Source organism: Carassius carassius, chromosome 9 (genome assembly GCF_963082965.1).
Source record: "Carassius carassius chromosome 9, fCarCar2.1, whole genome shotgun sequence".
NCBI lineage: Eukaryota > Metazoa > Chordata > Actinopteri > Cypriniformes > Cyprinidae > Carassius > Carassius carassius.
Genome location: NC_081763.1, coordinates 21,523,780 through 21,549,649, shown reverse-complemented (window position 1 = coordinate 21,549,649; position 25,870 = coordinate 21,523,780). Strand labels below are relative to the sequence as shown.

At 36.4% G+C, this 25,870-nt stretch overlaps 2 protein-coding genes across 5 annotated transcripts; both read left to right on the top strand.

Annotated features, from left to right (window-relative positions):
- The first annotated feature begins 225 nt into the window (after window positions 1-225).
- LOC132149286 (cytokine-like nuclear factor N-PAC) lies at window positions 226-12,626 on the top strand. 4 transcript variants are annotated; one of them, XM_059558405.1, is made up of 16 exons: window positions 226-346; window positions 775-811; window positions 1,048-1,127; window positions 1,238-1,376; window positions 2,583-2,693; window positions 3,018-3,101; window positions 3,379-3,432; window positions 5,141-5,191; window positions 5,298-5,371; window positions 9,014-9,113; window positions 9,199-9,309; window positions 9,398-9,499; window positions 9,582-9,744; window positions 9,840-10,019; window positions 10,406-10,530; window positions 11,004-12,626. In XM_059558405.1, the coding sequence occupies exons 1-16, from the start codon at window positions 309-311 to the stop codon at window positions 11,076-11,078; spliced, it is 1,524 nt and encodes a 507-aa protein (XP_059414388.1). In that variant the 5' UTR covers window positions 226-308; the 3' UTR covers window positions 11,079-12,626. The 4 variants fall into 4 exon arrangements, with proteins under 4 accessions (XP_059414388.1, XP_059414387.1, XP_059414389.1 ...); XM_059558404.1 differs by having other exon boundaries at window positions 9,837-10,019; XM_059558406.1 differs by lacking the exon at window positions 3,379-3,432 and having other exon boundaries at window positions 9,837-10,019.
- A 103-nt stretch (window positions 12,627-12,729) lies between these two features.
- LOC132149287 (protein rogdi homolog) lies at window positions 12,730-25,556 on the top strand. The gene is made up of 11 exons (XM_059558408.1): window positions 12,730-12,940; window positions 20,339-20,410; window positions 20,511-20,593; window positions 20,746-20,800; window positions 21,036-21,116; window positions 21,243-21,338; window positions 22,891-22,989; window positions 23,070-23,183; window positions 23,294-23,343; window positions 23,459-23,585; window positions 24,498-25,556. Exons 1-11 carry the CDS (start codon window positions 12,863-12,865, stop codon window positions 24,537-24,539), a joined length of 897 nt encoding a protein of 298 aa, XP_059414391.1. The 5' UTR covers window positions 12,730-12,862; the 3' UTR covers window positions 24,540-25,556.
- Window positions 25,557-25,870: the final 314 nt, after the last annotated feature.

Sequence of the window (25,870 nt, the reverse complement as noted above, 5' to 3'; positions counted from 1 at the left end):
ATATAAAACAGCTGAAGAAAGAGAAATAACCGTTCGTTCAACTATTAAGAACTATACAGGAGTTGGAGGCTTAAAAAGACGCTCTCAAAGCGTATTGTTCATTTTTCACTTCCAGTTGGTTCGCTGAATTCTCACTGCAGAACCACAAACCTGCTGTTTACTACAACGCTTGTAGCGACAGCTGTTTAACGAGACAAGAGCGCGCACTACTTCATCGCGTCGCGTCGCGTCGCTAGTAGGGGTAGATGGGTGTAGTGGGTGTGTTCATTCCCTGCATTCAGTGCGACATTTCTCGCTAACAGTTTAAGATGGCGACCGTGCATCTAAGGATCGGGGATCTGGTTTGGTAAGATAACAATTTTAACTTTTCACGATTTAATATCACGTCGAGGTTGAATACTCTTTCGTGCACATGAAAGGCATTTTTTTCGTGGCTGAAATAAAATGTTTTGTTAAAAATCTAGCATATGGCCCAGTTTATGTGTCCTTAAGCTAACGATTACTTAAATGCTTTTTGAGGAAAAACACGTGCTGTTAGTTTGTTTAACGCTAAAGGGAAGTTTCATCTTACTTTTAGATATGTAATTGTATAAACAATGAATGTAATACAAGCTTCAGTTCAGTTAGGGGACAGTTTTCTTATACGGTCGAAACTGGCTCCGCTACAAACTAGCGTTAGCTTGATTCGAGACACGATGTCTTTCATTTAATAAACGCTCAATCGAGTCACGTTTTATTTAAAATACTAACTAATCGTCTCATTATATATTTCAGGGGTAAACTTGGACGCTATCCACCTTGGCCAGGAAAGGTAAGATCTTTTCAGGTGTTAAACTCCTGTTGTTTTTGTGAGGTCAGCAGTTGGCTCTTGCATTTAGATGTTTCTAAAAACTATCTAGAAAGCGTTTTTAGTCGATTTATTCAAACCAAATCAAGAATGCTTCATAATAACAGTTCACTGAGATCCACAGCTTCTGTATCAGCAGACTGTTTTGGATAATGTGTTCAGTTGTTTCATTTACTCATCTCTTACCCTTGTGTTTTCAGATCGTCAGTCCTCCGAAGGATCTGAAAAAGCCAAGAGGCAAAAAATGTTTCTTTGTCAAGTTTTTTGGAACTGAAGATCAGTGAGTACAGAGATGATCATAGTATTTTACCATCACTTCCTCTTGTTTGAGGAGTATTTGAAAGGTTAAGCTAAGTAGATGTTGACTTTTGATATGCGTTGCCCTTTCAGCGCCTGGATAAAGGTGGAGCAGCTGAAGCCTTACCACCCCCACAAAGAGGAGATGATCAAGATCAACAAAGGCAAGCGCTTCCAGCAGGCTGTTGATGCAGTTGAGGAGTACCTAAAGAAGGCCAAGGGGAAAGATCAGGTTAGTATATACACACACATTTGTTTACGCCTTGGCTTTTCTGTGATCTGGTCATAAGCGGTCAGCTGAGATGCATACTGTGTTATAGCTGGTATTGAATTGCTTTTTAAATATGTCTCTTGTGACCGCTTCTGTTCAGATTTCCCCTTATTTTGGCAAACTGTACATCACTTTTGGGGGAGTGTCGAGTGCAGCACACAGTTGCTATCGACTGAAAGATCCTGTGTTACGCAGATTCCAAGCAATCAGGACAGGAACTAAAAGAAAAGGATAAAGAAAGCATCTGTGATTTTTCACCGTAATTCATATGTTTTGGTACGACGGAGCAATGTTTGAATTTCTTGTTTTGGTGCGCCTTCTCACAACACGTCCCACAATGATTAAGTTCTCGGTCATTAGGCGATGTTTTGTGGCTGTTCATTCACATGATCTTCAACACTACAAAAGCAATCCGCTTTAATGTGTGGAAAGTGAACAAACTGAATATTTCAGACCCCATTTACACCTGTATTTAGCACTTCCACTTCTGATCAGCTTGATGAAAATGCATCTCTTAATACCAACTGTAATCGACCTAAAATAACCATGTGGTCTGTTTCTGTCGTTAAAGTAAACTCAAAAAAAAATTATATATAATATATTCTTTTGTACAGCACAAAAGTAGATGAGTTTTGTTTGTCCATACAAAGGAAGTGGGCCCCAAAACTGTTACTAAGTAGTCCTAACAGGTGAGAGTGGGTACATTTTAGTTTTTGGGTGAAAGGTCCTTGTTATACTTGTTTTTAGGATGTGGTCAGTCAAGACAAATCATTTTTTACTCCCGATAGTAACATGCATTTCAAATATGTCTCCTGTCAACACTTTGTGCTTAGATTTTGAGGATCTGACGTACATTGCTCACAATGCCAGTGTGTTCCCGTTTAGAAAGTGGATCACAAAGGCAGCATACTGTTGTTTCCACATAAGTTTGGTCTCACTCTGAATGAAATGTTTTGAGAAGAATTGTTTGTCAAACATTTTGGATTGGATGGTTAATTTTGCATAAAGAAGCTACACATCACAAAACATTTTGGATTCCATGTCTCTTTTTAATGTTGTCCACTTATGATTGACTCCTAAAAGCATCGATTCCAGGTATAAGCATTGAAATTCACCAGGTAGTATTTCATTCATAATTGCTCATGTTGTGTGAACTTTGTTTTACAGACGCACTCTGATGACAAAAGCAAGTCAGATAAAGGGCGTAAAGCAGCTAAACCAATGAAGATCATTGAAGAAGATGATGAAGATGCCTTCAAGGGTGGCTCATCAGACAAGGTTGGAAGATAATACTTCACCATTAAATGGCATTGTGGAGGGGAAGGGTTAGGTCATAACCCCACATGGTTTTGTCAGCTTCATCAAAGTCCTTTGCTAAGGCCATTTGCTGTTGCACCTGCTGTGGAGTCGGGTTACAATTGTATGTTTTAGAGGTGGATTTGTCAAGCGGGACCCACCCGTTCATCGAGACTGATGTCATCTTTTGCAGTGTATCCACCCAGCCATATTTTGACCGGGTCGAGATGCAGCTATTTTAGGGCTTTGTTTCATGAGATAAAGCCATACTGTACACATGGTGAATGTGTCTCTCTTTCCCTTAAGGAACAGACTGATTCTGACCCAGAGCCATCTTCTGTACGACGGCTGGTCGCTGGAACAGTGTCAGGATTCAAATGGGAGAGCAGTGTAGGTTACATTCACAGTTTGTTTCTGCACTTTTATGGGATCTGCACATGTACCCTTTTTTAGTTACCAGTAAGACTTACCCACAGGCTGATTTTGGTGCAGTTACAACTGTGACTTTTCATAGCAGCTGCACGGCTGGTGTGAAAACACCTCACTTTCAAAATGGAAGTCACTATGTCCTTCACTATATAGTTGCACCTTTCTGCAGATTAAACCTCTGTCAGGTCAGTAAGTCTCTTTGGAGAATAGTTTCCAATTTAACTCTCTTCCATTATAGCCAGTAAAGGATGACCCACATTTTCATCACTTTCTGCTCAGCCAGTCTGAGAAGGTAAGGACTTTTTGCTGGGATGCTGATTGATTTTCCTAGTTAGTGCAACCTTACCCCTATCTCTTGCACATTGCAAACAATGGCTGCTCTAATAATTTCTAAATACTTTTCTCCCCAAACTGCTTCTGGCAATGCTAGTCGGCTGAATCTGCAGCATGGCAGTTGGACAGAATTTTTTACGTAACAGAACTGACCATGTTAAGCTTATTGGTTAATCCTCTTGAGATTGTGAGCTGATATTTACTCCACTTTACGGTTTAAAAACTATTTTTTGATGTGGTTTTGTACGAGGTCTTTGTCTCGGCAGTGGTCAGGGTCCAAAATGAACACTTCTTATTTTAATCCCAGATAATTAACTCCACATGGCTAATTATTTACACTACCATTTAAAAGTTTGGGCTCAATAAGATTTATTGTTTGAAAGAAAGTAATACTTTTATTCATCAACGACACATTAAATTAATCGGAACTGGAAGACATGTATAATGTTACAAAAGATTTCTATTCCTAATCAATGCTCTTTTGGACTTTTTTCAACTAAGAATCCTGAAATAAGTTAAGGTGGTTATTAAATATTAAACTGTTTTCAACACTTATATATTTACACTTACATATATAATATAAATATCCTGAGCAGTAAATCCACAGAATGATTTCTGAAGAATAATTAGACACAGAAGACTGAGGTAATGATTACTGAAAATTTTGCTTTAAAAAAAAAAAAAAAAAAAATTTTAGATTATGCAATATTATTACTGTTACTGTATTTTTGCACTGATAAATGTAGCCTTGGTGGGTATAGATGTACACAAACTTCCATTTTTCTTTGTAAATCTTACTGACCCCCGACTTTTGAGAGGTAGAGTTCACAATATTTCTGAAACCAGTTTATAAAATGGGGTGATAGTTAATACAGACCACTAAAACAATACTGTAAAAAAATAAAATCACAGCAGTTGTAAGCTACAAATTATGGTCAAAAATAAAATTTAATAGAAAAATATTTATGGCCATAGGTGTGGCAAAAAGTGAATTATTGGACTTTTTGGACTGGCTATGGTTGCACAGTTCGTTAGCGTGTCTGAATAATTGATTGGATTGATGGAAAAAATGTATCCAGTTATACCAGCAAACTGTTTAAATGACTCTTCCTTTCCTCTTGGCACTTCCTCTTCAGAAGAACATTTCCTTCTTGCTTGTCCTTTTGCCCTTTTGCTTTAAGGCGCCACAGTCAGAAACGAATCAATCTTAAAATTATATCTCCAAAAACTGAGACACTGAGCTTTTCTCAAAAATGTTAATTTGGGCTGCGTCAGCTGTTTTCTTGCCTTGTATAAGTTTCAGTTAAAGTGAAATGGAGCATGTGGCTGAGTATGATAACTTGATTTTCAGTTCCTAACACTGGCTTCACTCCTGGCTCTCACATCAGATACGGCAGAAAGAGCTGTGTGACATGACAGCAGAGGATAATATAAGTGCAATCCTTACTGGAAGCCGACAGAGCCATAAAAAAGTGCACTTAAGATCATTTGTGACTGTTGGGCCAAAAGGTTTCCACCTGGTTTTTCCCCCCTGGCTCTGGACTTGGTGTTTTCTCTTTAATGTGTATCTAGGATACTTTGAGTACAAGACTATTTGGTATTTCTAGACTATCTAAAATGAATCCGCTTAATTGACTTTGACAAGAAAATCTCCCTTTTACTTACAGCCAGCTTCATCAATGGAGCCCATCACCAAACGCTTAAAGATAGTCGAGGAGGTGAGCGCTGTCTTGGATTTCACAGCTTGATGATTCTTCATTTACCTTCCAATTAGCCAGCTCGCATTGCTTGGTCATTTTAATAATTGTGTTTTGTCTTGAAAAGGACACAGGATCAACGTCTATTCAAGCAGCAGACAGCACAGCTATCAACGGCAGCATCACACCTACAGACAAAAGGTGATAAGAAAAAATCCTGTTTCTGGAGGTCCAAATGTCTGAGACCACACTGAAATTCTGAGATTATTATTTTTTTATATATATTATTATTATTTTTTTATTATTGTTATTGTAGTCTTATTTGTATGCTCTTATAATATTTATGAATATTTGAATGGGATTTTTATATTTTCAGTTTTTCATACTAGTAATTTTGTTGTGTGCTTTTGTCATTTTGTTTTATTTTATATATGTGACCCTGGAGCACAAAAGCAGTCTTAAGTCGCTGGGGTATTTTTTTATAGGGTTGGGAACCGAGAACCAGTTTTTATTCAGAACCGGTTCCTCTTCTCTGAAAAGAACCGGAACCGTGAGCAATTTCTAAGTTTTGGATCTGGTGCAACACATGACCAAGCGCTGTGAGCAGCCTTCCACCGGTTTCTGATGATTCTGCATTTCCCCTAAAGGATTTCATAAAGCAAATAACAGCCCTGCCTCTTTAATTACTACGCACATTGATTACAATGACGCACACTCCACAGACGAGCTGCGCTGCGCCGCGTCTTTAACTAACGAACACATTGTTTCCCACGACTGTATGCGCACTCATGCCTTTGATAACTGTGCATATCGTTTTGTCTGACTGAGCTTGTACCTGCAGCGCATAGCTCCTGCCGCCACTAAATTACATTATATCTGTCCCATATTGTCATTAATATACATACTGACTTCAACTTGGACCACTACATAAATAGACTGCTATTGTTATGTAAGAAAGAAGGTTAGATTATTTAGTGTACAGGTCATTTCAAGATTGATAAACAAAGTGATAGAAAATATTTATTTTCAAGCATTTTAAATGTTTAAAAATGTGGAAACCACTCATTGCATCACGCCATCTCCTGACGGCATTATTAATTGTACAATAGGGGCTTTATGGAGTGTGTGTATACATAGTTCAGGGGTGTGATTCTGATGGAAAAATACGGAAATACGGCTTTTTCGACCTGAAAATGATGCTCTCGTAAATCATGAAAAAAAAGAGGGGGGGGGGGGGGTTCGGGGTGTAGGCGGTTGCGATGGGTCGGGTATTGGTAAACATAATGATCGCTCACCGCTGTCAACGTTTTTTGTACCTTTGAATCATGTCGTCGTGTCACTCCGCAAGTAGTCCAATAATTTGTCACGTTTGAAGTTCAAAGTGTACGCGCACCGTTTTGAATGCGCACACACCCAACCATCTACTCACGTGAACAGCTTCTGTTGACTGATGAAGATCGTGAACACGGGTGATTCATGTAAGCAAATCCAATATATTGTCTTTCATTTTTATATGCAGGTCTAGTAAAATTTTACCAATCAATTGATCACGTCATGATTCCATAACATTAATGTTAAATGATTCTGGGCTAACTTAGCAAAGTAACGGCATGTTGGTTATTGCTTACTTCTAGCTAGAAAGTTTAGCAGCTTCTACAAGGCTCGAAATTGTCAACATTTTTTTTGCATATGCTCCTGAAATTTAATCTGTGCGACCTAAAAATATATTTGGGAGTAACGTTATATGCGCGGAGCATATGAGCATATCTGTCCACTAATGACTCGTCCGATTTGCGAACTAATGACTCCTTTGAACCGATTCACTTTAATGAATGTTTAAATCTGATCTGGGTCGAGTTTCCCGATAACAATGTATCTTAGCTCTGAAGAGCGCTCTCAACGTGCAAGGTTATAAACGCTCGCCGCAATTCCACGCGCTTTTCCCAAAAACTTTACTTGACATGAACGCGTTCTACGTGCTACTTAAGAGTCGCTGTCCATTCGAGAAATTCATGCTGAAATATAACCTATGGAATAGTATTCTGAACGTTCAACCTAATAATCGTCTTCTGTTGTGAATTAGTAATCCCATAGTCTATAATAAAGCACTGACAAAATGGCTGAACAAAAACACAAGAAAAGATACCTTTCAAAAATATAGAGGCAAATAAATATTATTTTTAATAGATGTAAAGGACACCATAGTAATAAGGAAAAACAAAACATCTGGGAGGACAAGAAATGCCCAATAAATGGCTAGTTTTCGTGCACGTCAGCAGCAAGTTATTGATAGATTTTTTGGATTTCATCCCTATTTTGCCCAGTCTTTGAAGCATATTTCCCACATTACTCCTTTTATGATTTTTTTTTTCAATCATTTAATTTAGATGTGTATTTAAATTTTTCTTCCCTTTTTAAATTATTTAATTTATAAATTAATTTAAACAAAAAACAAGTACAATATTTTTTTATTAATTTATTATACTATATAAATTATGTCACTATGTGCGTGTGGTGGGGGGGGGGGTTGTAAAGTTGTAAGTGTATAGTTTCCTGCTTTTTTGTCCTTTGTCGATCACACCTATGATAGTTATAATTATAAAAGCTTATAGTTCATTAATTTAGGGAAATGAATAAGTGTCTCAGCCCTCAAGTGACTATTTGGCCAACCAGCTTATTCCTGCTTGAAAAGCAAAATGTTATTGATAGTGTAAGAAACATCAACTTTGAAGCACATGCTGATTGATGGACTAGCATTACTTACTCCGCATTACTTACTACCTTCCAGCAACACTACATTCAATGAAGGTTAAATAGTAAAAAACATAATAGTTCATTTAAATAGAACCAGAGCCGGAACCGGAAAATTTCTAAAAATACCCAACCCTACTTATGAAGGTCCATATACTGTAATATGTTGCATTTTGACATTTCCAACCTTTTAATTAAGTTGACCTCAAGTAATAAACAGTAATGAGCATTGAGTAGTTGAGTATTGTGCATTTTCCTTACCACTATTTTTTAATAGTAGTTTAATGATTTTAATGGATCCGCAACTGGAAAATTTCTAACAATTTCCAACCCTATATTTTTACCAATAGTCAAAATTATCAAGATTATATATAATCATTAGGATTATATATAAGTATATAACATTATATAGGAGTATATATAAACATAAGTAAAGATCATGTTCCATGTAGAAATTTTGTATATTTCCTACCAAAAATATATCAAAACTTTATTTTTGATAAGTAATATGCATTGCTAAGAATTCATTTGGACAACTTTAAAGGCGATTTTCTCAGTATTTCGATTTTTTTCACCCTCAGATTCTAGATCTTCAAATTGTATCTTGGCCAAATATTGTCCTATCCTAATAAACCACACATCAACGAAAATATTATTTATTCAGCTTTCAGATGATTTATAAATATCAATTTTGAAAAATTGACACTTAAGACTGGTTTTGTGGTCCAGGGTCACATTTAGCTTTTCAAATACTTGAACTTTCAGTTGCTGAGACATTTCTCTAATACATTTTTAATCCCATTGAATTTTATTTAAAAAATAAAATCAATTCACAGGCAAGGGTTTTTGTTGTTTTTTTATTTAAATTGTCTGCTTGAACAGATGCCTCAGTGTTCTGCTGACCTGTGTTTTTGTTTGGCATTCAAAAACAAGTGCACTTCACTACCAGTGTAGTCTGATTCCCAAAAACTCTTGTGAGCTGGTTCTTTATAGTGAATCAAAAAATATTCATGACCAGTGCTTGTTAAACCATTCTCTTAAGTGTGCTGATAATATCTGTAATGTTTGTAATATAATTTGTTTTAACAACAGGATAGGGTTCCTTGGACTAGGACTGATGGGAAGTGGTGTGGTTTCTAATTTGTTGAAGATGGGGCATGTTGTGACTGTTTGGAATCGCACAGAAGAAAAGGTGCAATCAAAGTTTTAATATGGTTCTGATGTTACGCTAAGTCTGAATTATTTTTCAACTTTTAAAAAAAATTATTATTCTGCAGTGTGATTTGTTCATCCAAGAAGGTGCCAGATTGGGACGAACACCTGCAGAAGTTGTGTCCCTGTGTGATATCACATTTTCCTGTGTATCAGACCCTAAAGCTGCCAGAGATGTAGGTCACTGTTTTGTAAATTGCTCTTTGTTTTTAATCGGTCACGCTACTCTCTTTGGTTTACATGTACAGTATTATTTCTGTTCAGCTTGTGTTAGGTCCTAGCGGAGTCCTACAGGGAATCAGACCAGGCAAATGTTACGTGGAGATGTCAACTGTTGACCCAGAAACCACCATAGAGCTCGCACAGGTAACCAACATCATCCCAACAGGTGTTTCCTGACATTACCCGAGGAAGTAATTCCGTAATTAAGGTTCATCTAAATCTGTAGGTCATCACATCCAGAGGTGGCAGATTCCTAGAAGCTCCGGTTTCGGGCAGCCAGCAGCTTTCCAATGACGGTATGCTGGTCATTGTTGCTGCAGGAGACCGCAGTGTTTATGAAGACTGTAGCAGCTGCTTCCAGGCAATGGGGAAGACGTCTTTCTTCATAGGTACTACATCCTTTCAGTCGTGTCGTGTGGCTGTATAGGAAGCTGATGTTGCATGTTTCCACATGATATTAACTTTGTATTTTCCATCGAAGCAGGGGAAGCAGGAAATGCTGCACGAATGATGCTGATTCTTAACATGGTTCAAGGCAGTTTCATGGCAACCATTGCAGAGGGATTGACCTTGGCGCAGGCCACGGGACAGTCGCAACAAACATTCTTGGATATTCTTTGCCAAGGACAAATGGCAAGCACGTTTGTGGACCAGAAATGCCAAAGTAGGCTTACTTGTTTAGTTTTTTTTACAATTCTCATTTGAAGTAGTGCTGTATAATAATCATTTGTAATAGCAGCTTTCATAGTTCCTATGTTTTATGTGTTGGTAGATTTCGGAGTTTACCTTTTAATCTTCCGCTACTTAACCATTTTCTGTAACATGGTGCTGCTTGGAGGTCGTAGTCTTTGGTCTTAATGTCAAACGGGGTCCACCCATAAGCCAATATAGTAATTTATTGTGCAAATTTTCCAAGGAACTATTGAAAAACACAAATGGAAACTGGTGACTATTAGAATCTAGAGGCAACACAGTATGTCAGTGTGAATTTTTGGAACTATAAAAATGATACTAGCTCATTTATGTAACATTTGATGGTTTTCTCTTCAGATATCTTGCAGGGCAACTTCAAACCTGATTACTACCTGAAGCATATTCAGAAAGATCTGAGATTAGCCATTTCTATGGGAGATTCGGTTAATCATCCAACACCAATGGCAGCTGCTGCAAATGAGGTAAAACAGCATTAGTATTTGGTAGCAGAACGGATTATAATTTGGCCACAATTGATGCTTCGTTGACTTTTGGTAGACTGATCATGTAGCTAACTAATGTATGTATTTTTAGATTCTGTAATGCATTTTGATAGTTATCTAAAGTAAACCAAAGAACTGAATTCAACTGTAAAATGCATATTTAATTGAAGTATATGGATATTTAAGTCATTTCCCCTATTTTTACATTTAGATTACTTTAAACAGAATATAATACTCATTTAAAGTTAATCTTTAAAAACACTTTTATAATCGGTTAAATGTAATCTTTAGAAAATCTCAAAATTAATATCCATTTTTCATTATTCATAATGTTGTGATGCATAAAATAATTTTTATCATTTAAAACAATCCGTTTTAGTGTTTGTAAAGACTAAATGTAATTTTGGCTTATGCTTCAGTTTTAAGAAATGCTTTATTTCGTCCCTCTGCAGGTGTACAAGAGAGCTAAAGCATTGGACCAGTCGGACAATGACATGTCAGCAGTCTACAGAGCTTATATTCACTAATCCTGTAGATGTGCTTCACGTCCTGGACCACAAACCTCACCTTCTTTGTTCCTCTCCCTCTGTCTTTCTCTCCTCTGCTGATGAATTTTGTTGGGCACCTGTGATATGTTTTCCCATGTGTAATGGGATCTATTTAGCGGCCTAATCTAAGCATTGCACTCACTGTAATATTGCTGCACCTATGCTCATTGGGAGGTTATTAAACTCCCTGCAAATGATTATTTTATTATTGAAGGTGCAGTGTATTATATCTGCATTTCGTTAAGGCTACTGTTGTTTAAAGATCCTAGGGTTTTTATTCATTATTCATATCTTTACAAATGAATTTCCACATTTTAATTTCCAATGTCCAGAAATCTGTAAAGTATGAACTTTTGATCACAAACAGGCTTGAGGAGCACGACGAAGAAAAAAGCCACTGCATTGCCTTAATACCCAAATATGTAGATGTATTTATTTATTTTGTCTCTAAAGATTACCATCATGTCAGGTGCAATCTGGCCGTACATTTTATTTCTTTTTTTTCCCCCCACTCAGCTTTGGAGGTCACCTGTTCACTAGTAAATGATTTAGTTTTTATTGCCTTATAAGAAATTCAGTATTTTTTATTATTTGAAATTGGCTGTAATAATCACACAGAAGATCCTGAAATTATTCATAATTTCCAAGTAACCTAATGCTGAAAAGCATCCAGTAGTTTTCCCAGTATTGAGTCTTTACTATCACTTTTGCAATGGAACTTCCTGTTTTCCAGCTTGACTACTTTAGGGTCACATCATATAAGTCTTTTCATTTTAAGTTGTTTTATTGGTTTTGCTTTATTTGGAAACTTTTTAATTGGACTTATATTTTGTCCAAGTCAGTTGACTGGCAGAGTAATCTGTTGCTTTATTATTATTATTATTTTTTTTTTTTTTGCCTAATTGGTTAAAATAACTTTCTAGTTTTTAATTGAATTACTATTATGACTCATGGAAAAAAAGAAACATGTAAAACAAGGTAAAGCTAACATTATGCTGCATTTTATCCCTAAATTATGATTGATTTTTTAGTGATATTGCAAGCCATGAATTAAGCGGATTATAATTTGGTAATTTTGAAAAAAAAAAATTATAATAATTATCTCAGAACAAATACAGGGTGATTCCTTTTCTATAAATTGTTGTTCTGACAAAAATAAAAAAGAAAGTGCTTGGTTCTGGATGAAAATGTTGTGATTTACTAAGATAAAGACGTATGTATCCCCATTAAAGGGTTGGGTAATTTGAATACATGGGATAACATGCTGTCAGTTGAATTTATTAATCATCTGTTGTCTTAATATTGTAGACTGTTCATTTGTCTTGGAGAATGGGTTTATTTACTGTAAATGGTTTGATTTTTGTGGCTTAAACTAAGTTGGTAATGACACACCAGTTGTGCAAGGAAGGTGTAGGTGTTCAATTTGGAGCTATTTATAATTTCATGTAAATGTGAAATTTATTTTCTTTTTTTGTTTGTGCGGTCAACTGAACCCTCTGAATAAACAAACCGAATGTCCAGCTGTTTTTTTTTTTTTTAAGTGTTGATGTCTGTAATGCTGTTGTATGAGTTCATGAAAAAAATCCTCTGTCCTTTGACTCCTTTCCAAGCCGGAAGATTTCAAAGTTACACAAACCGGAAGTTCGGGGAAAGGAGGCGTATCAAACCTAATTGTTTACGAGTGGTCTTCTGACTGGGCACACCAAATAGCGGAGTGGCTTGAGTTATTTTCAGCAGGTTTAGGACGGCTTCAGTGGTTTGTAATGCTCGGAGAGGAGAGATCTACTCTGTCTGAACTAGCGAAGATGACGGCCGCAAGTCAAGCCGAGAGGACTGTGCTGGTGAGAGACTGATTTGTGTGTAATGCATGTCATTGTCAGCTGCTTCACAGACATAGGCGAGGTTATTATGGATTGATTAAATTAACAATCAGATTTCAGGGGGCTTGCAGTTGCAAATGTCTTCGTTGCTTTGCCATGCAGAGTTTGTAGGTTGCAGTTTTGCAGAGCAGCTGGTGGACAAAGTCCAAATTCATCCCGGTGTGAATGGTTGTGACGCTCGTTTGTCATGCCTTATCTTTGCTCTGTTTAGTTTATCCATTAAGTCTGATACTGACCACTGTTTCTCACTTACTGATCGATTTGATCCTGAAACAGAAATCAAAGGGATTGTTCGCTCAGAAATTACAATTAATTTAATGTACTCACCCTTGTGTTGTCGTCTTATTTTGTTTAAAGGGGTGATATGATGCTTTTTAAAATATAACTATTTTTTGTATTTGATGTAACAGAATATGTTGACATGCTTTAATGTAAAAAAAAAAAAATTAAAAAAAACATATTAGCGCAGTCTGCTCTGATTGGCCAACTGACCTAGTGCATTGTGATTGGCTGAACACCGCAAGCACTCGTCAGAAATGTAACGCCCCTTCCCATAATCGCGAGCTTCATCTTTCAAAATAAATGTAAAGACAGTTAATAATAGTGGTGGAAATTATGATTCTTTCAATTGATTTGTTCATTTTCAGTTCGTTCACCAAAATGACTTGTTCAGAATCGTTCACTGATTTGTTCAGTGATCATTTCTTCATCTCACACAGAATATGCCAGCAGGTGGCAAAGAGTGTATTATGTGTTATGTCTTAAATCAACAGAAGTATTCACTTGTTACAACAACTGATCTGGCTTTATTACAATGTGTGCATAAACTTATTCAATATATAGAGTCTAATTAAGTTGTTCAGATGAACAAAGTACGAAGTTTTCTTGCCAAATTAGCATTTTAATTGTTTGGTCAGACAGTTTGTATATTATATAATCACATTCCTAAATCAGAACCTTAACCTGTTTACTCTCATTCATTTCGTTCACGAACGAGATAAGCTATGTACCAGTTAATTTCATTCACGAACGACATGTATCCGTTCATTCAACTCTTTCACGAACGACATGTGTGCCAGTTCAGTCATTTCATTCACGAACGAGATGTACTAAATCATTCAACTCGTTCACGAACGACATGGGTATCAGATCAGTCATTTAGTTCACGAACGAGACTCATTTGAAACTGTTCATTGAAGGGCGTATTCGTTCACTACATTCAACAAATCACATGCTCTGTCACATCTCATACTCGAAGGCTATGGGCTAGTTGCACAAGATGGCGCTGGTGTGCTTCAGCGACGCGAGTGTGTGCATACTTATTTCCGGTCTTGCGACGCTCGCATTGACTGTAAGGGAAACTTACATACGAAACTTGGCTAGATGTATATAATTAATGATATTCAAATTTAACAGCCGATAGTGGTATATCAAAAACATGGGGAAACATCCTCCCTACATTTTGCGTACCTCTGTGTGGAAATTCATCAAAATACAACGCGGAGATTGCTTTATTCTTCTGTTGATTATGCGATCAGCGTCAGGTCAGGTCCACAGGGATTTCTTTCAAACACAAACCACTCAAATATGCAATACTATTCATTTTCGAAGAGCTGGTTTTGTTCTGACTGTTATGTAAGATCAATGTTTCTGACTGTCAAACAAGACGCACAGAGATTTCTGATAAAACATGTTTTATTAACTTTATTTGGTAACAATTTATAAATAACTGTACAATTAAACGTAATATAATTATGGTAGGTATGCCTTAAATAAAAGATCGCTGTTTGCATTCATGTGTGTTTTTATCTATGTTTATTTGTTTTGTGAAAGATCTGCAGCATAAATCATTATCTGTCTATGAGCAGCCATGTATATTGTTATTCTTTTGCATTAATGATCAGATTAAACAGATATTAAAATTAGTCACGTATTTTTTACTGTGTAAAATAATAAAATATGTTGTGAAAATAACGATGAAACAGACTGATGTATGTGTACAATTGAGAAATGGATACTTCTGAAGATAAAACGCAGCCCACGTCTCACGAGGTAAATATTTCATAAAAAAAATAAAATAATGCAAACATTTTCGAGAAATAAGTAATTTGTACATTCACATATTTGGTAAGATAAAAATACATTATGTAGCTGTGTAACCAAACCATGAGTTCAACTTTCATCTCGTGAACAGTAGGGAACATAGTGTATTTAATTCATTCACCAGACCCAAACATACACAAGTTTCAAATCCACTGGCTCAGTTAACATTTATAGTATAGTAATAATAGCAGTGTATATCTTATTTGCATTTGAAGTGATATTATAAATCCTGTAAACATATAGAAGGTAATATTTTGACTTCTCCGGTTCTCTGCATTGACGTTTAGCACAACCGGAAATATCTACGCACACACTCGCATGACCGGAAATCCAAGATGGCGGAGATATGCAACTAGCCCATTGGCTCGAGGTTGAGTAACTCTTTGACAGGATAAAACAGTTCAGTTACCCGGTTCACTGAGCTGCGCATGCGCTGCTAATAGCGCCGCACTGCTGTGGAGGGAGGAACTTCAGTGAACGAGAAATATGAGTCAGTGGATTGCGTGAACGAGAATGATTCGTTCACCTAAAAGATTCGTTCAAAAAGAACGATTCGTTCTCGAACGACACATCACTAGTTAATAATGTCCTTAGTTTTACCATCAGTTTAAGCCCGAAAGGGGAACAGAGTCGCATTACAGACACAGTGATAAAGCTCGTATGTGTTTGCAGTGCACAAGCCAAGGATGGTTAAGACAGCTGACTCCACTGTGTGACCGTGTCTCTCTCTCTCTCTCTCTCACACACACACACACACACACACACACACACACACACACACCCACACACACACACACACACACACCTCTGCATTTGAACAGTCAATAGCAAAAACTTAAACTAATAACAAAACATACTTACAGTATCTGATTCAGAAGTGCCAGATTATTGTAGCAAAGTCAGAATTACCTCATAGGTTCACGAAACGGTGATCTGTTGTAAGTAATCTTAAAGCTTCCTAAATTCTTTCAGAAGGCCAAATAAAGTGTTTTTGCTTTCGACTTGATACACACAGCATCTCCCAGACATGACTGCTTCGACACTTACTGTGGTTACTGAAACCACGCCTTCTTTCTTTGCGCGAACATTTGGACGGCATGCAAAAATTTCCGCATTGTGATGTAGACATGTGGGGGCGTGTTTGAATGAGCCTTTTTAGGGGGGCATGGCAGACTCTTAACTTATATAAAGAATATCCAGTGGTGTCAAAAGTATTGGCATTCATTACTCAAGTAGAAGTATAGATACTAGGGTTTAAAAAGACTTTTGTAGAAGTTTAAGTATCAACTCAAGGTTTTTACTCAAGTAAAAGTGTAAAAGTACGGGTTTAAAAACTACTTAAAGTATAAAAGTAAAAGTAATGTAAGGAAAAAAAATGCCATTAAGAACAAAAGCTTAGGCCGCACAACAGGGGCCTATTGTGCACTACCCCACTTCCTCAAAAAAACATTTTTCTAAAGGCCATAGGCCATAATGACTAATTTTATATTAAAATGTTCAATGTTGAAAAATGTGGGATGCACTAGGCTACATGTTTCAGCCACATATATGCCCATTGAAAATGAACGCACTTTAGTACAATGCAAATACATTAAAGGACTAGAGATATGATGACTAGTTGCCTATAAGTATTGTAATGGTGCAAAAAGTCAAACTTCAGAGGCATGTCATCAATAACCTTTAATGGAATGTAAATGTACATCCAAGCTTAGCTGCAGGAATCTGCGAGGGCAATGGACAAGAACACTGGTGCAGGCTTAGTAACAATTACTCTTGTATGGTTGTCTATTTACAATAAACATTATATTGCTGTCAAAATGAATGATTAATCCAAGTGTTCAATAGAACACTAAAAATGAAAAATAACTCAATCCTGATACCTTCTTGATTGATAGCTTCCTGTATTCGGTACATACGTCTGCTATGTCCAGTGTGGGGGGGTAATGAGTTGGAGGGGTAATGAAGTTGGTATAGCCTACTTATCACAACATTGTCAATCGCGTCGTCAATCGCAAACAATAATTTATTCAAACTTCTCTAACTACAGAACTACCTACAGTAGCTTAATTTTTGGAGGATTAAGAGAAAGCACTAGGGGTGTAACGGTACGTGTATTCGTACCGGACCGTTTCGGTACAGGGCTTTCGGTACGGTGCATGTGTGTACCGAGTGCAATATTTTGTTTGCGGAACATAGGTACATTTTCGTGTTTTCAAGCGAATATATTAAGTGCCGGAAGTCTCCACGTTCAGCGCTAATCCCGCCCTGCAGCTGATTCTAAGGCCGGTGACACACTGGCTGCGTGGCGTGAGCGTGGCGTTTCTGCTGCGTGTCAGGTGCGTGACACCTGCTTCGCATTTTCTGTGTCTTTACACACCAGAATTGTGCCTGACGCAGCGCTAGTGCGCTGCTGCTACTGTAGGTGACATAGAGGGAGACCGCCGACAGACCAGGATCTTGTCTTCACGACAACAATATCTATACTTCATGTTGAGCATAAATATAAAGCCTACTGATAAAGGACACCATCAACAATAGGTGCAATATGCCAGTGTGTCACCGGCCTAATGTTTTCAAAAGGCATTACGCGAGTGTGAACATCACTACAACTAGGAAAAAAACTATTGTAATTCAAACGCAGCTCCTGTCGGCATTTAAACAGACCTTTGCTCTTAATTCGGATCGGTCCAACGCAATAACGAAATCTGAGCAGGTCTAAAAACTGAAACTGTTCATGCTGCACTTTACACTTTGGAAAAGTTATATATATTTTTAAAATATTAGCAGGCCTACAAGCTGGGATTGGTAATGCTGCACTGTAATCATAGTTATTTATTTATATTTTTCATTATATTTTATTATATGATATTGGTTTGAGACTGAGAGTATTTTATTTAATGGAGAACTTTGCAGCAGTATTTTATTTCTTATTCTTTTTTTTATATATATTTTATTAAAAAGTATTTAAAAAAAAGTGTAAACAAATTGTTAAAAAAAAAGTTGATAGTAATAAACAACCTTCAGTTTAATGTTTGCATTTCTTTCCCTTACTGTACCGAAAATGAACTGAACCGTAACTTTAAAACCGAGGTACCTACCGAACCGTGATTTTTGCATACCGTAACACCCCTAGAAAGCACCCATTTGGTAAATGAGCCAGTAGTGAGAAATAATAACTTTTAAGTAGGGTCCGTTGCCATTTCGATACTTTTAAAACGGTACCTAAACAGTGCCTGAACCGATACATTAAAAAAAAGAGCCACAAAAAAACTATGGATAACATTAAAGAACACTACAAATATTTAAAATAAATCCATAGCTTTCACCTTGGATGCTCTCAGTTATTTATATCTTTTGCTGTAGTGTGTCAGAAGGAAATATCAGTTTGCCATTAATTTTAATAATAATCTAGTGCGATTTTGAATGCACAAGCAGTCTGACGACGGCAAAATGAATGTTTGGAAATGTAAACTGATATTTTATACTGACACACTACAGCAAAATATATAAATAACTGGCCGAACACCATTCTTTTGGGTGAAAATACTAACGTGCCTAAGACTTTTAGTGTATGTATAAAGTACGTATGATTAGATTAAGTATATTTAAATAAGTGTAATTAAAGTATGTGTTCGTTCATATGTGTTAAGGGCTAGATTGTCGCTGGACGGAAAACCTGTGGTGTGACAAGCGAAAACTTTACAGTAGCTAGATGAGAAACCGACTGCTCCCTCGTGACCTTTTGTAAACTGTATTTATGACAAAGAACTGCACAGATACTGATATTCTAACAATCTATCGATTAACACATACCTTGTGTCCTCTGTCTCTGTATGAGTCCGCTCGCGGTCTGCGGTTTGAAGAGCGCGCTGAACAACCTGTCCTCCAACCAATACGCCCATATAGGTCGTTTGTCCAAATCCCTGAAATACGACCCATCAGAGCGTATACTACAATTGCGCCCCTATTTGCAAAAGGTCGTTTTCATATTAATGTTTTGTACTCTTTTATTTGCACTCTGATTTGGGTTTCGTGTAGCTCAGTTGGTAGATTATTGCGCTATACATCGATAGGTAATCATGCTATCATGGGTTCGATCCCAGGGAATGGATGTGCACGAAAATGTATATGCTCAATAAATCATAATTTAGCATGATTTCTGTGAGGGTTAGGTTTAGGGGTGGGGTTAGGTGTGGTCATTCGAACGAATAAGCCACCTAGTAAAATATGTAGGAAATACTGTGAGATCGGTGTAAAAAGCCCAAACATTGCATTTAAATAAACGTGCGTTTTGATTGGTAATGACGTTATACGTCATTTCATGACGACAGACGCAACGCGATACTGTCATTATTTTTACGCCCGCTAGAGAGCGCTTAACTTTAAAACGTAAATATAGGTCGTAATAAGGTGCTTGCACAAACAACCTATATGGTCGTTTTTTGTTGGAGGACAGGCTCCGCTGAAAGACGGAGAGGAGACCGGTCTGACGCCGGATTCATTTGAAATTTAAGGGGACTGACTCTGAGGCGATCGGATACCGGTTCCATACCCAACCCTACTTTTAAGAAATATATTTTTTGATAAACGAACCCAAAACTGGCTATGTCCTTGCTGGGGTGTGATGTGATTGTGTCATGTGCAGGTGCGATGGATCGCGTACAAACCAATAGGGTGTCGGAATGGTACCTATATGTTTATACTTCTCATCCAACCACAATCAAATTCACTCCATCCGGATGGCGCGATTTATCTGGAAAGTTTTTTTTTTGTTTTTTTTTGAATGATGACAATTAAGCCGGAATGAAATAGCAGTAACGAAGCTATTTTTAAAATGTAAGGAGTAGAAAGTACAGATACTTGCGTGAAAATGTAAGGAGTAGAAGTAAAAAGTCGGCTGAAAAATAATTACTCAAGTAAAGTACAGATACCCAAAATTTCTACTTAAGTAATGTAACGAAGTATTTGTACTTCGTTACTTGACACCTCTGAGAATATCTCTTTGGATTTGAGACTTCAGTCTTTGCAACTTTACAGATCTCCATTATGCACCAAGAGCTTGTAACACTCCAAAGAGAAAGAACATTTTTTAACTGCATCAAATGACCCCTTTAAAATAAAGGCAGAATGGCTGCTTTACTGTATAGAGAAAGATCCAGAAGGTAGTAATACATTAGTCATGAGTGTGTGTAAATGGTGACATACTGTTTATTTTTAGTGAAATATGTATTGAAGGCAAGTTTTTGTGTGCTTTAGGAGGAGGAATTTAATTGGCTGCTCAAAGAAGAGGTGCATGCGGTGCTTAAACAGCTGCAAGACATTTTGAAGGTAACTTCAGATACTTAAAAAATTAGCTTACTCCAAAACAATTCCGTATTATTGTGCAAAACAGGGCGTTAATAACAACATTTGTTTGCTTTCACCAAAGGAGGCGTCAAGGCGTTTTTCAATGCCGTCACCAGGACAGGAAGGACAGCTGAAACAAGAGAACTTTATTCTGGGCAGCTCAACGTAAGATCTATTAAATGAGACTATCTGTGTGATTAATTTTAGATTTGAAATATGCAATAATGTATGTTTTTTGTTACTACTGTTTTATGGGAAGGTGTACAGAGCTGAAGATGTATTGAAATTCTTGCATTTTTATTTTGCACTTGATTTAGGATGGACCAGGTGAAAGGGGTTTTGACACTGCAAGGAGAAGCTCTAACTCAGGCTGTAAGTGTGTTTCACACCATCATGAAAAGAGTCAGCTTTCAGCATGAATGGAACTGCTTTGCTTCTGGCTTTTTTTTTTTAAATGTATGATATTATATTCAACAAAACATCTTTGTCAGCCAGTGGAATTGCAAAGACACTTTGCAATGCAGTTTATCTGAGCTCCGTGATTATTTTTGTTATTATTAGAATCGATATTAAATGAAAAAAAAAAAAACTATTTTTTTCTTTGCAGGATATTAATATCAAAGCTGCTAAAAGCAGTCAAGTAATGCACTTTGCATTCCGAGATGATAAACAGTGGAAATTGCAGCAGGTAATGTGTCTTTCTCTCTTTCAATTATCTTTAAAAAAAAAAACAAATATATATATATATACATATATATTAATATTAAATATATTATAAAAAAAAGCTGTTAAAACACATCCTGCCCCTCCTCAGATTCAGGATGCCCGAAACCATGTGAACCAGGCCCTGCAATTACTAAGCAGCCATGATGAGAGTTATCACTTCAAAACTGGGGCTGAAGTCAATAAGGTTCGTTTTCACAGATATTTACAGTTAGGGCCAGGGGCCAGATTCAGAAGAAAAAAGATAAGAAATTTCTTAAAACAAATACTTTCAATTCTTAAGTTCTCAAATATTTACTTAAGTCTATTTTGTGCTGCATGCAGTTAACCTTTCTTTTTACTCTCTGCACTTAGTCACTTTTTTTTTAATGCGCCATCTATTTAATTTAGTCAAAGCGCATGTCTCAGTGTTGTGTTCCATCTTTCTTGTCTGCTGCATTTGCGTGTGCACTGCTAAGAGTTAACATGTCCTGCTAAATGTTACCGTAAATTAAAATGAAATAAAAACGAGGTCCCTATTTGATTGTGTAGAGTCCAGCATAAAGTCAAGTTATCTTAAAGGTGCAATGTGTAATATTTACAACGATCTATTTACAGAAATGCAATATACTATACATAACTATGTTTTCAGAGGTGTATAAAGACATTACTTAATGAACCGTTATGTTTTTATTACCTTAGATTTAGCAATTTCTATCTACATACACCGCGGGTCCCCTTACATGGAAGTCGCCACCATGTTTCTACAGTAGCCCTAAACGGACAAACTGCTCTACAAAGCGCGTTTCGACACTTTGTTGTTCTTGCGAATAAAACACTGACACAATGATGAACAAGTACATTAACATTTGCAATACTATCGATTTATTGAATATTTAAGTAAATATAATTCCTTGATTTACCTTTGTAAAAATCTCATTGCTTTTTTTCTGTCTTTTACCGTAGCTTCTCTAAAAGGAGGGGTGAGCGGGGGACAGAGCCGTTGGTTGCAATTCGTAACCACACCGCTAGATGCTGCTAAAATTTACACACTGCACCTTTAACTATAAAAGGTTGATTTTTAATAATGTTACTTTCCGTAATCCTTATGAATCATATGTTTTTTCTCTAGAACATTCTTAAAGGTGCTGTATGTAAGTTTTTGACTCTACTTAAGCATAAAAATACCATAAAATGTTTGCAGATGTCAATTTAACATACTTGTTTATCAGAAAAATGATGCTACAGTCAGTTATTCTCCTTTGAAAAAAGGGCATTCTTAGCCGCAATGTCTGTCTCTTTTGGTTTGTGAAACTCGCCAACTGTCAATTTACCCAATTGTATTTCGGCACTCTGGGTTGCCAGTTAGCGGAAACGCAGCACATTTCATTTCATTCATCGTCAAGTATGCTCCTGCTTGTTACTGTCATCAATCTGGCAACCAGATTGTCAACAGTGTCTCAAGTATGAGGAGGGGCAAAAAAAAAATATAATAAATTCAATATTTTGAATTTAGACTGCAATACCTACTTCAACCACTCGGTGTCTACTTCCAGAACTTTAAGAAATGTTTGTGAGAAAACTGGCCCCTGGTTTTCTTCATGTGTACTTGTGTGGTTCATAAGTGCAGGATTGAACTCTCCCGTGAGTACATTTGAAGCAGTTGTGTGCTACAGGTTACTCTGGATTAGGAACATTCACTGGTACTGTATGTGAAGTAGAAATTAGAAATGCACTCAATGACGTTATTCGTGTTTCAGCTTATGGATGCAGTAATGCTTCAGTTGACCCGAGCCCGAAGCAGACTCACAACCCCTGCCAGCATGACTCTTCCTGAGCTCGCAGCCAGTGGCCTAATGGTTAGTATGTGGATCTTCACTTTACGCTTAATGAGGAATTCTCCATGTGCTCTTGTGAATGTTTCTCCGGTTCTTTCTAGAAAATGTTCACACCTCCAATGCCTGGTGACATGATAGTGAACTTCTATATCAATCTCAGTAAACTGTGTTTGACGGTGTGTCAACTACATGTCCTGCAGCCTAACACTACCAAGGTATCAAGCCATCTGCACTAAAAAAAGGAAAATGACTAGAAAATAATTTTTTAGGCACTCTTATCAGGAATGTGTGTTTTAAAATGCACAATCATTTTGTTTTCTGTTAGAACTTCAAATCAGCAGGAAGTTCAGTGCTGCATAATCCAGGAGCAATGTTGTAAGTGCTCACATTTTCTGTTTTCATGCTGCAGCACCAGCAGTCAGTCTCAGTTTTTCTTTTTTAAATGGTCTGGTTGATAACGTTTTTGTCACATTTGCTTTTTCTCCTTAAGTGAATACAACAACACAAAGTTTGAGGTCAGCCAGGTCCATAAGGTGGAGTGCGTGGTGCCGTGGCTAAATGACACGCTGGTGTTTTTCACCATTTCCCTGCAGCTCTGTCAGCAACTCAAAGATAAGGTTTGTGTGTTGATATAGTAGAGATTATCATCTCACCTGCAGAGTCACTGTTATAATTTAAGAACAATGCATGTTAACAGAATGACATCAGAGGGTTATCAGAGCTTCTGGGCAGTTTAGAATTAGTGCTGCTGCAGTAATTATTTATTAATTACCTGATACTGTGATAACTAATCTATTATAATTAGTTTTGAATATATTATTATAATATAGCACATATCTATTATAATTAATAGAATTACTAGAATCATTACAAATTACTAGCAATGATTTAAGATTACATTTATTTATTTTTTGTGAGAAATATATAAATATATATATATAAGGTCATTACCATTTTTTTTTTATTAGTGTCTCATGCTCACCAAGACTGAATTTATTTGATCAAAATTACAGTAAAAACAGTAATAGTTAATATTGAAATTATTGCAATTTAAAATAATAGTTTTCTATTTGAATATATTTTAAAATTGAATTTATTCCTATGATGAAAAGCTGAATTTTCAGCGTCATTACTCCAGACTTCAGTTTCACGTGATCCTTCAGAAATCATTCTGTTATGCTGATTTACTGCTTAAGAAAGGAACATTTATTAATGTTGAAAAAATGTGTACGTTTTAATCAATTCAATGCATCCTTGCTGAATAAAAGAATTTATGTCTTAAAAAAAAAAAAAAAACTTTGAACAGTAGTGTGAAATGTGTATCAGACCAGGTAAACTCACCAGTTGTTCTTAATGATTGTCCTGTAGACTAATTCAAATACCTGTGATCCACCAAAACACAAAGCAAAACTTTGACACAAAGGGAGCAGATCTAAATGGAATGCTTACAATGCTGTAATCAATACAATTTAATTAGTTTCCTAATAGAAGATAAATTTACATGTTAATTTCTTTCCTTTTATTTGCAGATTTCGGTCTTCTCCAGTTTCTGGAACTACAGAGCATTTTAAGCTATTTCTGACCAAAACTCTACAGTGAATAATAATAAAAATGATCAAATGAATTATGCGCTAGGATGCACTAGGAACAAAAAAAGTTCCGTGAAATAATCTGTCGTGACTTTACTGTATGACCATGTATTAATTTTGTGTGCTTATTGTTCAGCAGCAGAGGTAGAGTGCGCTGTGTATGTAGTATATGGACTGAATTTGTTCATTTGAAATGACAGGCTCTTCAGATGAAGGTATTCAGTGGCATATTTTTTTGTGTTTCTGCAGTATTTGTCATTATCAGTGTTGACGGTTTGTCAGTAATCTTGCCTATATTGAAGTTAACCTCATCTAATATGCGTCTAGGCTTTAGGAAGGAAATGCAAATACACAGTGCTTACATTCATATTTATTCATATTTGTCACAAAAACCGTGAAATACTCCAAATGATTTGTTGAGCGACCTCTTCAGACTCATTTTACCAGTGTTTTTACCTTTTAGTCTAGGGGGTTGTAACCTTTAACACTTGAACATTATCTGATGCCAGGGACTATCATCAGTGCACAACAGTAAAAGCATTGAGACCATTAGCATATGCTTATGAATGTGCATTAATGAACAACAGCGTATTTGCCATCCTGACTCAGCATATGACTATATTAACACTAAATGACAGATAACAGTGAACATGTCAGGGCTTCATATTCCATTACAGTTATACACATTCCTGTGAATGGCTGCTTAGGGAGCCAAATTCGGAGTTTCTAATAAGCATCATTCCATCATGAAAAGGAATATTATGTTGAGCGATAGTTCAGATGCCGTTCAGGATTTGAGATCATTACCGTTAATTAACTTTGTCAGCTTTTATTGCTAATTTTTATTTATTTCATGTTCACTTGATTTGTGTCCTCATTGATTTCCTGCATGTTAATTTGAATATTGATTCATGTTTTAAGTGTTTAACTATTTTCATGTATATTTCAAGCTTAATATGGAATATTTTGTGCAATAAACATACTATGAACATTATGAAATTTACATTGTTCTCGTCTCATTTCTCAAAAATCTTTACACTGAATAAATTATCCAGTGCCATTGTCTAAATAAAGTACCATGTTTGATATTTAGGGAAAATTATATTTTATTTGCTATTAATTTGAAGGTATGTATGTATCAAGTTGTTTACAAAGTCAAAAATTTATACAAACAATGTGGTACATTTAAAAAAGTTAAATATTGACACTCGTTTTTTTTCAAAGGTACAGTTTTCATACCACTTATCAGTGATTATCAGTATATGAAGTGTCATCAGTCAAGTTATTTAAACTTTTTTTTCCCTCTTCTGTAG

Coding starts and splice junctions, on each gene's coding strand:
- LOC132149286 (XM_059558404.1), top strand. CDS start 309: ATGGCGACCGTGCATCTAAGGATCGGGGATCTGGTTTG. Junction 812..1,047: donor ATCCACCTTGGCCAGGAAAG/GTAAGATCTTTT, acceptor TTGTGTTTTCAG/ATCGTCAGTCCTCCGAAGGA. Junction 5,192..5,297: donor GCTTAAAGATAGTCGAGGAG/GTGAGCGCTGTC, acceptor TGTCTTGAAAAG/GACACAGGATCAACGTCTAT.
- LOC132149287 (XM_059558408.1), top strand. CDS start 12,863: ATGCTCGGAGAGGAGAGATCTACTCTGTCTGAACTAGCGAAGATGACG. Junction 20,411..20,510: donor AGCTGCAAGACATTTTGAAG/GTAACTTCAGAT, acceptor CTTTCACCAAAG/GAGGCGTCAAGGCGTTTTTC. Junction 21,339..22,890: donor CTGGGGCTGAAGTCAATAAG/GTTCGTTTTCAC, acceptor TTCGTGTTTCAG/CTTATGGATGCAGTAATGCT.